At 44.7% G+C, this 17,296-nt stretch overlaps 1 protein-coding gene across 6 annotated transcripts in view; it reads right to left on the minus strand.

Moving 5' to 3' along the window:
• LOC108031403 (hemicentin-2) overlaps nucleotides 1–17,296 on the minus strand; it is a 109,374-nt gene that overhangs the window by 73,191 nt on the left and 18,887 nt on the right. For all 6 annotated transcript variants that reach the window (XM_017104790.2, XM_017104787.2, XM_044095520.1 and 3 more), the window contains one exon: nucleotides 159–1,390. In XM_017104790.2, the coding sequence (XP_016960279.1) occupies nucleotides 159–303 (145 nt within the window). In that variant the 5' untranslated portion in view covers nucleotides 304–1,390. The remainder of the gene's footprint in view (nucleotides 1–158; nucleotides 1,391–17,296) is intronic.

Here is a 17,296-nt window from a genome sequence, read left to right on the forward strand (position 1 = left end):
CCTTCGGCTGGGGCGGCAGAATGAAGTGAGCCGCATGACGACGACAAATCCATAAAAAAGCACGTTAAATATTTGCATTAATTCCGGGGCCGGGCTGATAAGTCCGGGAAGCCGGCAGGAAACCGGAGACAGGGACAGGGACTGCTGTTGACACTTACCCGGCAAACATGATGCGACTGCGATGCCGATAAGGAGCAATAGTTGGCCCATCTCCGTGCGGCTGCTCCTGCTCCTGCTCGTCCTTGTGCTCCTTTGGCTGCCTTGGCTCCCTCGGCTCCTGGTGCTCCTGTTTTGGCTGCTCATTTCGCCAAAGTCGTTTGGCTCTTATCACTAAATGCGTTACTTTGTCAACGACCCGAGTTCTCGGGGTGTTTTGTGTGGACGTTAGGTGGGGTGTGACTACCAATTCCAACTGCTTTGGCCTTTCAGCTTCCAGCTGCCTGCCGCCTGCTGACTTTGACTTTTCCTGCTCGACTCACTGGCACTCGGATTTCAGTGTTCACGGCTCAATTTCGTGTATCAGTCAGTTGGGTTGTTTATGGCCGGGGCAACCGCAGCCGGCGATCTGGCTGTGCATAAACAATAAAAAATATAGCAAAACGTAGGCCCGAACTGTCATGACAAAGGTAATGGAACACGAACTGCCAATTGCTTTGTTGCTCGATTACTCGAAAAAGTTCTTCGATATTTGATATTCGATAGACCGAATCGAGTTGTGTGTGCGGGATATTTTATTACTTTGCGCGCCACGCGTTTTGTTGACGGTTTCGCGTTGCTTAATCAGAAATTTACACAAGCCCGAAAGGATGAAAGCACAATGAAAATTTCAATCAAAACTTTGTTCTTTTTTCCGCTTCAGTCCGACTGTCTGTTTGGCGGCTTTGGCTTGATTTCCTTTTTTTGCCTTTTAGCGCTCGTTAACTCCGGCGTCTTTGTTTGTTCCGTTTTTTGTCTTTCCGCCACTTTTTGTTTTCGCAATTTTTTGCTCAATTTTTAATGCAATTTCCACGCTTAACTGCACTTTTTGCCATTTCGCTTGTTATTCCTGTTTCTTCTGATGTTGCTATTTCTGTTTCCCCCCTCGCATTGCATTTATTTACACGGATTGCGCACGCACACACCCAGCGCGCACACGGACACGCACGCACACAGTCGCAGGCGACCGGAAATGGACAGAGACAGCGAGTGTACACGGCAGCGCTCTCGTTCTCGCTCCCTGCGCTGCATGCACAAATTCAAATTGCTCTGGCCGCTATTCCGGTTATGGTTATCGCTCGCCCGGCTCAGTCCTGCAAATCAGATCGGAGTCCTTCCCAAGGACTCGCTACTGGACGGGGGGTCTGGGTCTGCACTCTGTCAGGAGTCGAGCCTTCGCATCTTCCTCACAAGTCTGAAATAGATAAACAGAACAAAAGCTTTGTAGTTATATATAAATATAAACTGCAAAGGAATCGAATTCAAATATTTGTATTTATTTAAGGAATTCTAAAAACAAAAGCTTTTCTTGTTGTACATTTCTAATAAAAACCTGTGCAAAATAGAATTAATAATAGAAGTACGAATGCACTGAAAATACATTTTATAAAAATGTATTTAAAGTAAAAGATATTTTTGGGTACGGACTGCGATAAAATATCTAGCCTGTTATCTGTCCAAAACAGAGTGTCTTTTAGGTTTCTGACTATTTTTAACCAAGTTACACCAAAAAGGTAAAAGAAAAAATATTAGTTTTTGGCAAAAACGAAGGGCCTATTTTCCACTCAAAATAATCAGTATTTTGGACGAAACAAGAAAAGTATTGGTAAAGTATTCCAAAAATGGAATGTCATACCTTGCTGAACTTGTAATGAAATTTCCAACAACTTGACATTCACACCTAAAAAATTTTATTTTTGGCCACTTTTCGCCAAAAATGATGAAAATTTAAAGTTTACGGAATCAGCATGAAAATGACTGCGATCAATTAACTAGCTTGTTTTCTGTTCAAAACAGTGTGACTTTTTGGTTTTGGACCGATTTAAACCAAATTACACCAAAAAACGTCAAAGAAAAATATCAGTTTTTCGTAAAATCTAAGGTCTTTTTTTTCCATTTTTGGTATCGGATCCTTTTAAACACACGTTTTTCGACAAAAAACTAAAACCTTTATTTAAAACCCATGAATAATCAATATTTTGTCCGACACTATAAAAGTATTGGTCTAAAAATTTAATTCCATTGCGGGTTGAGTCTATAACTATAATAATTTAATATACTGAACGATTTTTTTCTATCTATGCAAAAACGAGCAAAACGAGCATATATATTAATATATATTAATAAAAAAATAAATATATTATATATATATATATATATATTTATATATATAATATATTTATTTTTATATATATATATATATATATATAATATATTTATTTTTACCGAAAAACATGATGTTTTAAATGTGATATATGAAAAGGCATAAATAGCTCATATTTATTGTTAAAAAATATTAAGTGCATATTCTGGCAAGGAAGACTTATTTCTAAGCCTTATGCTAAGTATATAAGATGGAGCTGTACCTCATTTGGTATTTTCTTTGATGATGCCTCGGGCCTTTGCATGAATTATGAGCCCATTTTGGGGCTTTTCCCCGCTCTTCCCTCACTATAGACCTAAAGACGAACTACATATGACAAAGTTTTCAGGATGTCATTGTGAGACGGATAATGCGTCACCTACGCAGCTAACCACCTCTCCCCCTCTAAATGACTGACGTGTGTCTGAGTTCCGTACCCTCCCCCAAGGACCTCCCAAATGTTCAGGCCTTTGTTCCCAGGCTGCAGCCATTATTATGCTTTATTTTCCGCTTGACACCTTTGGGCTGCGTTGCGCATTTCCCTTCTGCACTCCAAAGTAGGTTTGCCTCTTTTCCCATTTTTATTCAGCGTTTTTCCCCGGTTATTCCGACCTGGCCGAGAGGCTAAGCCGGGGCTAAAGCGACTGCCCCAAGCTGCGGGCAGATAAGGCGGGAAGTTGGGGGCTGAAGCTGGAAGGGTTGTACACTTTCTTATCAACATGCACGTCGACGTGAGGCAGAGACGTCATGTCGTCGTCTGAATTGAAATTTATTATTCTGCTTTGTCGTGCATGTGTGTGGCGGCTCCCGCTTTCCACATTTTCCACACTGAGAAAATTTAAATATTTTAGAATAAAAGTTAAGAACCTGGTTTCTTACAGCATTTTAATCCTTTTCTAATTTTTGGATACATTTAAATTGTTTGAAGTGCCCACTGTCACACTTTTTAAACTCAGAAAAAGCATTCAGTAATAAAAAAATGTTTTAAAAATGTAGCAACTTAAATTCAAGTGCTGCAGTTAAACACAGTTAGGAACCTTAAGAAAAATTTTTTCTCTAAATGTTTTTAGCCTTTTTTCCAAGTGCACTCTTCCCACATTTAGACCCCCTCTGGCACACTCCTCTCAAGCAGTTTTGTGAGTGCCTGGCACTTTTTTGAGGTGGCCACGTCTGTGTGTGCCCCTCGAAAGTCCCCCTTTCAAGCATTTAATATTTTTCTTTTCTCCCGACTTTTATGTATTTTTCTTTTTTCCCACCCAGCCATCCCCAGTCGGAGCTCTCTGCTTTTACTTTTGTTAATTGCTTTTCATCTGGGGTAAGCTGGCAAAATGTCTGGGGGCCACCTTTGATGTGCGACCTTTCATTGGGTTTTAGCTTGTTGTTGCTGCTTTGGGGTCTCGCACTTAGGGATATTGTTCACATGTCTCAATTATCCTTTTGATTTCGTACACATGAAAGCGTTCCCCGAAGTTTTGCGCTTTTGTTGGTCCAATTTCAAAGCAAAGCGTGACCAAATGGCGGAGAGCTCTCATAGCAGGCCAGTTATTATTAAAGTGTTATAGAAGTTGACCAACCGATTTGTTCGCATATCTATCTCATTTGCAGCCCTCCATTTTTGTCTCCAAAAGCAGGCAATAAAATCTGCATAATTTAAACATTTCCATACGGAATTATGTGAGCCGTAAATCGGATCCTCCAGGAGAGACAAATGGTCACAGCCGTGTCCAGCTTTTTCTGGCCAGCGGCACACAAAAAATGGGATGAAATTGTATTTAGTTTATTTTGCTGTTTCTGCTGACACTTGGCGTTTTTGTAGCCGTGCACGTTCGAGCAAAAAAGTGATGTAAAAAGGCCCAGACAAAACACAAAGAAAGAAAGAAGGGCTGAGTTGGAAATTATGCAAAGATTATGTGCGCTGGAAAAAGGGAGTAGGGGGATCCTGATTGCGGGATCCGGGGATCCTGTGGATAGAATGAGCAAGTTAACTTGTCACCGTGGTCACGACTGCTGGCGATGTGGGGCGGGGCGAGGTGTCCTGGACCAGGAGGAGGTTCATGGTTCCTAGAACCAGGATCAACTTAAGTCGAGTGACATGTAAATCTAGCCTCAGGTTGCGGCCACGGCAGCTGCTGCTCCGCCTGGAAAAGAGTTGCGGGCAAAAAACAGCGCCGAGATGATGATGATAATGCGGTCGTTCCAGATCCAGAACCACTCCCATCGCCATCTCCATCTCCACCACCCCATCCTGGCAATCTCACCGCCCATTACCGACCGCCATGCCCAGGAGCCACGTTTTCCTTTCTGAAAATCAGTTAAATGAGTTTGTTTACATGTTACGCCGCTGTGGCTTTTTTTCCTGCCAACGACTTTCAACCAAGGGCGGTAAAACGAAATAATAACAGGAAAAGTTTTGCAGTGCGAATGAGGTATTACCCTGGAGAAGTATCTTATGGGTAAAATAATATTTAATATGTTCCTTACATTGGTTAAATTTAATTAAGAAAATTCAGAAGAAATATAAATGTTTTGATTAGATTTAATTCAATGTTTTTCAAGTTTCTTTAATAAGTTGCTTCGATACGAAACCCAGTCATCAATACTTTTTCATTAATCTCACGTAAGATCTCTTGTTTCCAGCTTAATACAACCGAGACTCGAGGACTTCAATTACACAGCCTTGGAAGCTCAAGAATTATACCCTGTGCAAGGGTATGTTAAACAAAAATACTTTAAATGTATGCAAAGTGGCGGCTGCAGGACCTGCGGAAGGGGGGTTGGACGCCCATAAAGGAGCCAGGAAGCGACGCGACATTGTCTGGACGCCGTTTTTCTGCGGAAATGGATGTAGGGGAAAGTCCCCATACAATTTACTTTGGTAACTCGATATACGAAGTCTGAGTCGCAGGCCTAAAAGTATGCAGCATATAATTTGCGTTTGTTTGCCACTGCTGCTTTATGTAATTTGCATGTAAACATGTGTTTCGTGGGTGTGAGTGTGTGTTTGTGCTGGCCTTCTGGCAACAGACACCCACACACACACCAGCACCCCTGGAAAAATTACGCCCAACATCAAATGATTTTGTTTAACATATTTTGTTATTAAGTGTGGAAATGTGCATATTTCGCCCGGCGGAATAATCCCCTTGCAGTCTCGGGGAAGGGGGCACAACGCCCCTAAACCCCCTTCATAAAACCCTTTCACGACTCCGATTCCCCGCTCCGTTTGCTGTTCGTGCCTGCAGTAAATTTCCGTTTGCCATCTTTCAGGACGAGGCAGGCCGACCTGGCATACTTCACTTGAACTTTGTGTAGCGTGAACTTCTTAAATTATTGGCCTACGCTCTCCCTATATATAAACTGCAGACCGGCGTTGCCGCAAACGCAAACGCCCCCGAAGTTCACTTCTGCCAAAGGGCTGGCGAATTATGTTCTGCCAAGTTGCTAACTTTGTTTGCGGCCCGATTCGACCTGCTGCCTTTTGACAATTGACAGTTCGATGGCTCGATGAAGTTTTGCCAATTAGCCGGGGCTCAGCGCTGTTTCTTGGCTGCATATCACGTCCGGCTATTTGCCAGCTCCTCCTTAGTTCCGCATTGTTTTCTGGCCACCACAACAACTGGGAAAGGAGACGCACAGCCAGGGAAAAAAGCATAAACCACACACTCTCACACACACGGTTGATAGATAAACAGAAGAAAGACGTACATTCACTTGCACTGGGCCATAACAATTTCCTTGGCCTCCGATACAGATCCACAGCCCTGGCTATATCCACATCCAGATCCAACTTCAGACGTGGCCGTACTTCCTAATGCCGCTTGCGACGCTCTGATGCAGCCCAATCAACGTTGCTGCAACATTATTGTTGTAAGCCGAAGAAGATCCCAGACCCCTCAATAAATCTACACTGTGAGAAAGGTATATATTCAGCTTACACTCATGCACCTCAGTGCTGACTGACACTACATGTGTAATTTTAAATTCTTCATGTTGAAGTTAAAGAACCATCTGCTTTTGAACTTGTACAGTATGGTCTCATATATCTTCTTTTTCTCTACAAATTTTCCCTCAGTGCAGCATTTCTTGAAAGGGTAGCTGTGCTTAAGTCGTTCTGCCACTGCCATTGCTTTGGCAACGAGCTTTTCAATTGCTTTAGCTGCGGTAGTAAATACAAAGTGTTAAATGCCCGGGGCTTACGGGGCGGGAGCAGGCATAAGCTAAGCAAATACTGCTCCGTATAGTACAATCCATATTAAAACTGAAATTCAAACTGCAACTTCAGCTCCGTCTGCTCCCAATCCCGATCCCAATCCCATTCCGACTACAACTTGAAGTTAAGTCCAAGTCGCCGCGCCCGAACAAAGGCGTCGTATCATTTCTTATTTAAAACTACCGCTTGCTGGATGGTTTGCCCAACAGCTAGATGGATGGATGGCCGGGCGGTTGGAGGGATAAATGGATGGATGGATACCAGGCCATTAGATCCATGACTTGGCTGCTTGCCTTTGCATTTGGCCCGGCACATGGAGTTTTATTTATCGAACTGTGAATAAATATTTTGCCTTCCTGAAGCACCTTCTCAATGGGGTGGAGTTGGGAGTTGGAGTACGGAGCTAAGCGCCCTGATCTCGGGGAAGTGCAGGCCACATCCCATTGAAGACAGGGCTTCAATCGACAGACAGACACCCTCGAGAGGGTGTTGATTCTGCAGTTTGCAGTCCTCAGTTTCCTTTTTCCCCATATTGACTGTAGTAATGTGTAACCTAATTCTGCGGCTGGCTTAAATGGTTTTACCGTCTATTGACTTTCTGCGCCTCCTCATTTCGGGCCCCAAAGCCAACTCTCTGCTGCCCTGCTCATCTCATTACGGCCCCGGCTTGGGCTCATCAAAGGGGCAGAAAAGGAAAAGGAAAAGAAAGTACCACCTAGATATCTCGGTGCTGCCTCAATTCCCCGATTCCCTGCCTGTTCCCCATATATATCCCTGTGAATGGCACAGCTGCTTTCATTAGAGCAGCAGCAGGATGAATCGCTCACAAAAGGCTCTTCAGCTTTATCGCTGTAATCAATTGTCTGCATTTGAATAGTTGACAACCGATTTATGGACCATTGAGTGAGCAGCAAGAACGCCGATGACTGAAGGCGATGAGGAGCAGTGGGTGGGTTTGGGATGGAAGAGTGGGGTATGACTTGGTGGGTGGCCACCGAGCAGTTCATTTCTTTTGTACTTGCGGTTGAACGTTTGCCCCCCTCCATCATCATTCGATCTTGAGCATTTTTTCGCCCTGCCCTGTGTGGCCAGTATCCTTTTCGGAAATCAAGTGGAATGACCCGCACGGTCTGTGTGTTTTTGCCCCAGAACCCAGAGCACAGAAACCCCGGAACCCCCGAAATGCCCTTTGTTGGAACTTCTGTTTTTGTATGTTTTACGTAATTTCGCAAGGGGCTATGGAAGAAGACCAGCCGGAAATGGCTAGGAAATTGAGCCAACAATAACAGCAGCCCAAGTGGGAGCCGCATCAGCAATAGATGAGGCCCAGATCCACAGCCAGATCCTGCTTTAGCCTCGACGGCAATAAGAATAATAACGAAAATGTCAGCCCGAGCGTCTGTCATCAGTGGGTCTTTCGTCCTTCGTCCTCCGTCGTCAGTTGTCAGTTGCCTGCTTGGGCTGCTTGGGAAAAAGTACGGCCACTGGCCCAGATAATGTACTGCCAAGTGTTTTTGACCTTTTTCCCTCCCCTTCTCCTCCGCAGCCTTTTCGCTGGCCATTTCATATTTCGGTGACACATCCTATTGGCACTTGTCCTTGCCCGACGACGGCTGGCGTCCTCTTTTTCGCCGGCTTCAAATTATTTAAAACTCAATGCAAATGAAATGGCCAAAACGTTGGCGTTCAAGTTCAAGGCATTACCATCACTGCTAACTATGCGGTGCTTAAACCCGTCCCATTGTTTGCACAGCGTTAAGGGGTTTTCGGCCGAGTCAAGTGGCAATTACAGCGAGTATCGCAACTTAAAGGCTAACCAACTTTAAGGGTTTTAAAGCGGCTTCGAAACACTTATCTAAGCCAGGTAAATAATTTATTCAGACTTAAGGCACTTCGGGGTATTTCTACTGAAAGGCTTAATAATCACAAATGATTATGGCCTAAGGACACTGAGTAACTGGTTTTATTTAAAAAAGTCATAAGTTGCATAGATTATTTATTCAAACCCTGTCATTTAATTATAAAATAATTTTTCATATAAGCCAGGCTAATGCAAGATTCCATTGAAATGTTTCTGCATTAGGACAGTAATGTCAATTTCAATTCCGTTTACCATAATCAGTTTCCCTGATGTTGTATTTTAAATTATGCTGATTAACTTTATCCCGCCAGAGCTGGAAAATCTCTTAATGCTTTTTCCAATGCCAATTGAGGTCAACTAGCGAATAGGTTCAGCTAACGTGATCATTGGCAAAGCCAGAGCCCTTTGGCTTCCGACGGATTCGTGGCAGCCAGTATGTGCATAAGTGCTGCCTTCAAGCTACACGCCACGAGCCGACGAGTTGCAGCCGGAAACTTGCAACTGGCAGCCTTCTGCAGTGCATCCTCATCAATTCCACTCGTCAGATGCGGGCGACACACATTCGCCAGCCATACCATATAGAGCATATACCCCATATTCACCAGATACACCAGATGCACCAGATACACCACTGCTCACACATGCACACGTCCCGTGGGCATTTACTTGCCAGGCTCTTGGCACGGCTTTGCATTTGGGTTAATGTAGTATTTGTGTCTCGTGGCAGTCGGTAGTCGGCATTCTAAGCCCCTACTCTGCTCCGAAGTCAGCCAGGATATACGGGGCGTTCCACCTCCTTAAGAAGAATGGGGAGTTGGGGGTTCCTATCCCAAATGGCATCAATATTTTGACTACCCGCTTCAATACAGGTTGATGATTGGTAATGAATATGGGAGTTTTAACCCCGTTGGGCCTTATGACAACAATGGCTCGGATCCCGGAGCCCCCTTTCGGCTGGCAGCCACAGCTGCGCCGCCCCTGGATCATTGCATTGCGGTAACGGGCACATTTTGTCAGCGGCCTGGAAAGAAATGCACTGCACGTTGTCAAGAAAAATATGTCAACGTCTTCCTCGCTTTCGCTTAGATTGGCATTGTCATAAAATGCCGTGCCACATACGGAGAGCACGGAGAATACGGGTATATATGTGGGCATACGCCGCCCCCGCAGGACTGTGATTCCGTCATTCCATGTGCCAGTTGCATGGGAGGACGACTAGGACGACAAAGGCGACATGCAGCCTGTTTAGAGAATGAATTGCACTTTATTGTTGGCATTTCGCAAGCCTCCGCGTCACGTTCTGTGGCACTTTAAAGCCAAAGCCGAGGGCCGAAAGAACCTCAGATGGATTTCCTCGGCGGAACGTGTTGCTATTTGCCAGCTCATTTTTGGTCAGCCAAAATTGCGAGCGCTGGCCGGGGCACTTTGTAAAAAATTCAATCAAAATTGTTGCCATTTAGTTTGACATTTCATTTTGATGGCGGGGGCCAAAATGATGATGAAGTGCCAGCAACGAAGAGGGCGTGGACCATCTATTTTTTCTTTTCTATTTCTGCTTTTTCCGCCATTACTGCTTTTATAGAGTGCCAAAAGCTGCACAGGAATTTCTTTCTCTTCCCTCGGACTGCAAGCAAAAAATGCCAAGCTGACCGCAAGCTGTGTAAAGTTGGCTAACTGGGGAAAATGGCGGTGGGGTGGCGCGATGTCATTGCTTTCGGGTTCCATTGGGGAAATTGATTTTGTACTCGAACTGCTGGGGATGCGATAAGAATTTGCCTTCCGCGCGTGCATTTCAGTGCACTCAATCAAGGGCAGCGCATAATTTGCCAGCAGAAACGCTGTTATTGGCTTCTCCCATGCTCGTTTCTCATTTCCTTTCTACTCTATCATAATCATTTCCGCCTGCGGATATATATCTGCTATAAATCAACGCCAGCGGCTGCTTTAAATTCTTTCTAATGAAGTTACTCAAGCCTGAAAAAGAGAAACTTTTCCCATACACATCACAGGCCATCCCATCCCGTCCTTGGGATCCAGCCGGTCGGGGGTAGTGAGCGAATTCTTTCACATGCTGGCATTTCTCGGCTTTCTCCTCAGCCACGCTTGAAAGCACATGGAAATTCATAAAATTCACAGCCTACATCAGGGGGCTGTGCGCCATGGTGTGGGTGTGGGCGGGGCATATACAAGCACAGACTCACCCCTCCCACACACACACACACACACATGAACGCTTGGCATAAGGAGCTATCAAGAAATCACAACAAATTTACAAGTGCCACACAAATGTTTGACAAAAACTTTCTGAAAAGCTTTCCACTGATTTCGCAACGTCCCAGCGATTTCTTCTGTCTCGATGTTTTCCCAAAATCTGGAGAGGAGGCGGTGTTGTCTGGGGAGACATTTATGGTCCCACGATGTTATCGGGTTGACATAAGTTAAGCTGCTTTTCCTTTGCTTTTCGGCTAAAATCAACAACAACAAATATTGGCTAACAAATGCGTGTGCAGAGAGAAAAAATGCGGAACTCAAAAATGATATTTCGAAATACACTAATCAATATTTTTTAGAAATCAGAAAAAGTAACCCTAAGTCATAAAAAGGCTGATGGTCCAAGAAGACACAAATTTCACTTTTGCAAAAACGCGAATTCTTTAGAAAAGGGCGTAATGAAATCGTTATTTATTTAGTTAACTAATTAGATCAACATAGTCACTGTAATTATAGTCCTTTAATTTAATTTAATGGGTTTAAAAAAGTTTTTAAAACAAAATTACTGTTAACATAATAAATTGTAATTATATAGTTATTAAATTAAGTAATAACAATGCCATTAAATCTGGAACCTTTTTCTTTCACTGCACGAAAAAGCCCGCCTGTGAGTGTGGGCAAACAGTTGAAAAGGATGTTCGAAGTGTGTGCCAAGAACGCGTAAATTTAGCTGGAAAATATTTTTGAAAGAACGAACCGCAAAACAACTGCGCGACATTCAAAAGTTTTCGGGTCGGGGCCGCGGCAAGTCGAGTCTGAGACCCGGGTACAAGTATTTAGACTTGTCTGCTATTTAGTGTTGACACGCAAGGCAATTTGGCGAATGCAAACATTTTGCTATGCTGCCGGAGCGACCAAATATTACGCATACGCCCGGGTGAATGTGGCCCCCAACCGCTTCGCTATCTTTGTTTGGCTGGCATTGCTTACGGATATTAAATAAAGTTGCGCCATTTCAGTTTCGCGCCTCGACAAACCACAGAACCGCCCCTGAGGCCCCATTCTCCCCTTTATTCCGGTAACTGTTATTGCTTATTACATCTGGGTGGCGGTGACTTCGGGTTGTTTAGTGCGCCGTGTGGCGAGTGTATTGTGAGTGCCTGTCAGTGGCATCAGCCATCAGCGAGTCCTAGGAGCAGGAGGCTTCCCTTTGAGTATCACAAAAGAAATGCTCTTAATGCTTCTGGCTTGAGTTGGCTTTCCTTTGCGGGGGTGGTGGCATAAATGACGGCTTACATCTGCTTAGCTTAGAAGTGTGTACAACTTACCACCGCCCTTGGAAACCCACACACTGGCAGGGAATTTAAATAAATGGCGTAAAAATTGCACACCCCAGAGTTGATTTAGCTGAGGGAACTTATGTAACTCAATTCGGAGCAGCTCATGTGTAAAATAAACTCTCGGCCAGCCCCAACTCTGGCTGCAGCCTGATGAAGTGCGTGGAATTGATATGTAAGCCGAGTGGTTGCCATTGGCAACTGGGGCGTATGCGTAATAAAGCTGGGGAAAATTTGCACCACTTCTCATTAGCAATAAGAGCCAGCAACTCGAGAAAATTGCTACAAAATCGCGATAAGCACTGTCGAAAATTGGCATCACGTAGTCAGCGCCGGGAATCTTTACTGCTAAGACAACTCAAAAGAAGGACACCCACGAAAGACAGAAGTCAAACGAATGATGAACCCGAATAATAAATACCCTATAAACTTTTTGAGTGCATTAAAAAACCTGAATTTATACAGTAAGCTTGTAAATGTTTGGATTTTTAAAAGCTGATCCTCAAATATTCTAGTTAGCAATTAACTTTTCAGTATGCAAACTTTTAACCTCATGTTTTATTTGACTAGCTTTAAACATTGAGGGATTATTTTAAATTAATTTAAAAAAGTTCCTAAAAACATTCATTTTAGACTGGAATAGAAGCAGAATATAGCAACAAATGCCACACGCGACGCGAATCCATTATACCCGTCCCATTAACGTGGCTAACAGGATAAAAACGAGGACGCAGCTCTAAGCATTTAAATGCTAAATAGCTGGTAAAAGGATAACGCCATATCCTTATTGCCACCTAACTAGTTCACGCTGTGCTGTGCGCTGTGTGTGTGGCGGCTGCCGGGGCGGCGGGTTGGCGGACAGAAATTAAAGTGTTACCAAAATAATAGCAACAAATTGCCCCGCCTGAACAACGTCAGAACACAAAAATGTCGCGATTCACCCAGCGGGCGACCTTTAACCGGGGGTCGCAGCGGGTGGTCAAGGGGTTGGGCTCTGGCCACATGGTGTGACATTTATTTAAATTAAGCCAAGCCAACGCGCTGCTGGGATGGCAGCTAGACATGCGAGTCCTGGGAGGCCAGGATCTGCAGTCAATATTTGCCATCGAGTAGCGACTGGCTGAACGCCATTTCCTGCGGCAATCAAAAGGCTCTTTATTATAAATACGAAACTTGTGTAATTGTTTAATGCCGAATTTCCCCCACTCAACTGCTCCGTTTTTCCCACCCCCTCCCCCCGGGCGGGTATCCTGTTCTGTGACATTTTTCCAAGGCGCTAAATAAGAATTAAAGTGCGCAAAGTGTTTCCTTTTAATGGCCATTTCCATTTCGCCAGGGTCCTTGTTGTCGCCCCTTCTGTTTTACAATGTCTGAGCTAACAAAGAAAGGACCTCCCCCTTGGGTTTTCTTCGCCAGCAGTTTCTCTTTCGAGTCGCAGGAAAATGCAGCTGGAACGTGAGTCGCGTTCGACGGATATCCGCTTGCAGAGAGCCGGAAGGTGAGATGCAGTTTCCATTCCACGCCATTCCTTTCCAGCTGCAGCTGCAGTTGCTGAATGAATGAAACCTAAATGCCCGGCAAGCGGATATGTCGCGCAAAATGGGATGCAGGATGCAGTATGCAGGATTCGGGACTCGGCATTCGGGATGCAGAGCTCCACTTTAATTATGATGTTGAAATATTTATGCCGGTCCAAACGTCTTCTCCTCCGGCCTAATTGCGGTGCGTCCACAGCTGCTCGGCAGGCGGAAGCCAACGAAATAAATGCATAAATTGATGGCAATTTATGGCCAACGAGTGCAACGTGCCGGGCTTAGATTTGTTTGCCGGCACGAAACACAATTAGTTGAGCCGCATCGGAGGCAATACCAACGTCATACATAATGCCCGGCATCTGGATGCGATTGCACTGCATTCTCGACTAAATAAACACACGGCAATATAATGTCGAGGACGAGATGTGAATTTCGGTTTGCTTTGACATTTGTTTAACCGACTGCTGCCGCTGCTGCCCGGCTCTCTATTTGTGCTGCAGACCCACTGTCCATGGGTCCAGGTCCACATCCACCTGGCTGGCCAAACCAAACAATCAGCCTGTTCCCGGGCAAACACGTCGAATGCGTATGCTTAATATTGCATAGCCCCGTATGCCTCCAAATGCACATTAACTGCACACAACTGCGAGTGCGGCACCCGTTTGCCCACACACCCGCCCGCACAAACAGGCATTTGGAGATTGTGTCGCTTGGCGGTTGCCGGAAAATTGTTGCCGTGCGCCACCTAGCGCTGGAAAATTGAATTATGAATAATTACGCTTCCCGAGCTGTTTTTCATGACACAGTTTGTGTGCATCGCAAACGCCCAAAATGAAATGTCAATACGGATCAGTGAATGCTCTTTCGAATTCATTAAAACCATTTCGGCCATATGCCTCCCATTGATCTATGGCCTGGAAAATAAAAAAATTGGTAAGCCACAAAAATGTCTTCATTGGCCATTTCTCATCGAGCAAAAAAGTATTTTTCTAATAACAGTCACCCATTACTCACTGTCAAACACTCAACTGGACAAAAAATAAAGCAATAGTTCAATTAGTTCACAAGATAGGTTATCCCATTTTAATTGCACAGATTGGAAACTAATAAATTCAAGAGATTTTTGAAAAATATAAATGCAATCGATTTTTAATAAATGAAAGGTTTTGGTAAGCAAGTAAAGTGGTGATGGAATATTTGAGGCACCTTTTGCATGTAGAAAATCAAATAAATTCAATAAAATAGAGTTTTTTTTCGTAAAGTAACGTAGTTTATCAAACCCTTGAAAAGTGAATGCAAGCTTGTTGAGTTCGCAGAGTTTGGTTTAACTCAGCACCCTTGAATTTTGAAGGGTATGTGTGGGAAACTTAAAAATTTCGTATTCATACGGTGGAATTTCCCCTGTTTGCCCTGGCTTTCCTATGACGGAAAAGCCACACTCATTGCATTTCATCGGCACTGGAGTTTGCCGCATTTGCACTGCCAGCCGCCGTCGCAGACTTGTGTTTGTGCAGGCAAACTCATTTGGCTTTTTGGCACATTAGGCGGTCGAGGCAAGAAGCTGGCTCCTTTCGCACAGACCAAACACAAGGACTAGTCGCAGGACCTCGGCAGCTCAGGCAAAGCCCACGAACAATGGGGGGTAGGAGCCAGTGCCTCCTCCTCGACCACTGATGGTGACGGTGATGCTGATGCCGCTGTAATTGGCCCTAATCTACTTAGCTCATGGCATTGAGGGGCCGCTGTCCACGAACACAATGCCCGCCCTGGACGCAGGCTCTCACAACGAGCCTTTGCCAGTCATTGTGTCCTCCTGTGTATTCCCCAGCTCCTCAACTCATGCACCCCCTCCTGGCTCCTGGCCATTTCCTCCTCTAACAAGTCCAAACAATTGACAAAATGAAGCGACAACGCCGAACGAGTCTGGAACGGGCCAAATCTAATTTAGCGCAAGTGATGGCAGTAGTCAGGTCAGGTCGGGTCGCCAGGAATTCGGGAGCAAGTGCGGCGGAGGGCGGGGGCAGTGGCAGGTGCTCCGCCTCGGGTTGCTGCACAAGGAAAAAATGTCAATCATTTGAGTTTAGCTCCTAGACATCGCGAGCTTAGGGCATTAAAAATATATTGAAGTTGTAGGCAAGGAAATGGGATTTATTCTATAAGATGTTGCTTTGAGAGATGTATTTAAGAGCACCCGGATCAAGGACTATAAAAAAAATATTAAAAGAAAAAATGGAATATGTTTACATTATTGCAAGAATGTGAAAATCATATATCTAATTCTGAGCCAAGATCTTTCCGTTTTTTCTATTTCTATTTTATAGATTGTGCCAGTTATACTGTTTTCTCACGGTGCACCCTGGCTACGTGCTGTGCTCCCGACAGTAATTTGGTAAATATATATTTGACGCTTAATTTTTATAAACTTAGTGAGGCAATTTTTGTCGCAGCATTTTTTACTGCTTTCGGGTGGCATATGTGCCTCCGCATTGTTGTAAAACAGCCAGCAGCTGCTCAGGATCCGCATCATAGTCGTCGTCATCATCATAAACCCCCCTCTCCTCGACGGGGAAAATCAGATTCGGAAAGATGATGAGGCTGAGAGGCATTATTTCGGGTGCCGCTGTTGATGAGCGCATAAGGCAATTGTTGCGCTATGCCTAATAGACATTAAGGGCCGCCCAACTCCCTGTTCGTGGTGCTTGTATTTCCTTGGGATTTGCGTTGTCCTGGCATGACAAAAAAATACTCTACATACTCGCACTTGAATTATATTATGTGTCCTTGCCAGGCATTCAATAAATTCACTGGGCCGTGTGATTACGCCGGGGCGTTCACATGTGCCGCCGCTCACATGCCTCGTCATGCCACGCCCCCGACCCCGCCGCCCACTCGCCATTTAATTGTAATGCCAACGTCACTCGAGTGCCATACAATTATGGCGTTTTCCATTGAAATCCGCTAAAAAGTATTTTGCTTGAGCTGCGCCAGAGCACTTGAGCAGTTGCCCATTAATTTGGGCAAACAAGCGAGGCAGGTCCTCCGACCTCCAACTTCAACCTCCTACCTCCAACCCCATCCCCATCCAATTAATTAGCATCAAAAGCGCGGGGGTGGAGAAATAAAAAATATAAGAAGTAAAGCAGGCGAAAAATTCGCCATGGGCACGCAACAACAATGACAACAAGGACATCCGACGACCCCTGACCGACTGCTGCAGCAATGAACTTTGACACAAAGTGTCAACTGTACTGCTCCTCCGATCCGCGCCACCTGCCACGCCCACCGCCCCACCGCCTCGCCCCCTAAAATGCCATACAAGAAAATCTACTTAGCGAATTTCGGAGCAAGACAGCAATTAGGCAGGCACCGCCGCACGAAGGGGGCTCCTTAAAACTGTCACCTGGCTGCCGACTGACGCTGATTGTTAACTGAAGTTGGCAGGTCCCCGAAAACTATTGCGAGCAGGCTCTTCTGCACCCACCTTCGGGTCCTCTTGGTTCAACGGATTTATAAGCTGCCAAAAAACTTTGCGAGCATCTTCTGCCTGTCTCATCACTTGAGAACGATTTTTAAGCGGCCTTCGCCTAATTGAAACTTCACTTGAGGGGGACAAAAAAGGAAAATAAACGGGTGAGAAAGCATGATGCAACTAAAAGATACTCGAAGGGGCTTATTTATTGCATAATCACTGATGAAAAGATAAAGGGAAGTGAAATGTATCACTTTGACATGATTTTTCGAAAAGGAAATCAAAATTGCATTTTTCACTTTCACTCTAACTTTTTAAATGAGTTTAGGTCATAC

This window comes from Drosophila biarmipes, chromosome 3R, assembly GCF_025231255.1.
Source record: "Drosophila biarmipes strain raj3 chromosome 3R, RU_DBia_V1.1, whole genome shotgun sequence".
Classification (NCBI taxonomy): domain Eukaryota; kingdom Metazoa; phylum Arthropoda; class Insecta; order Diptera; family Drosophilidae; genus Drosophila; species Drosophila biarmipes.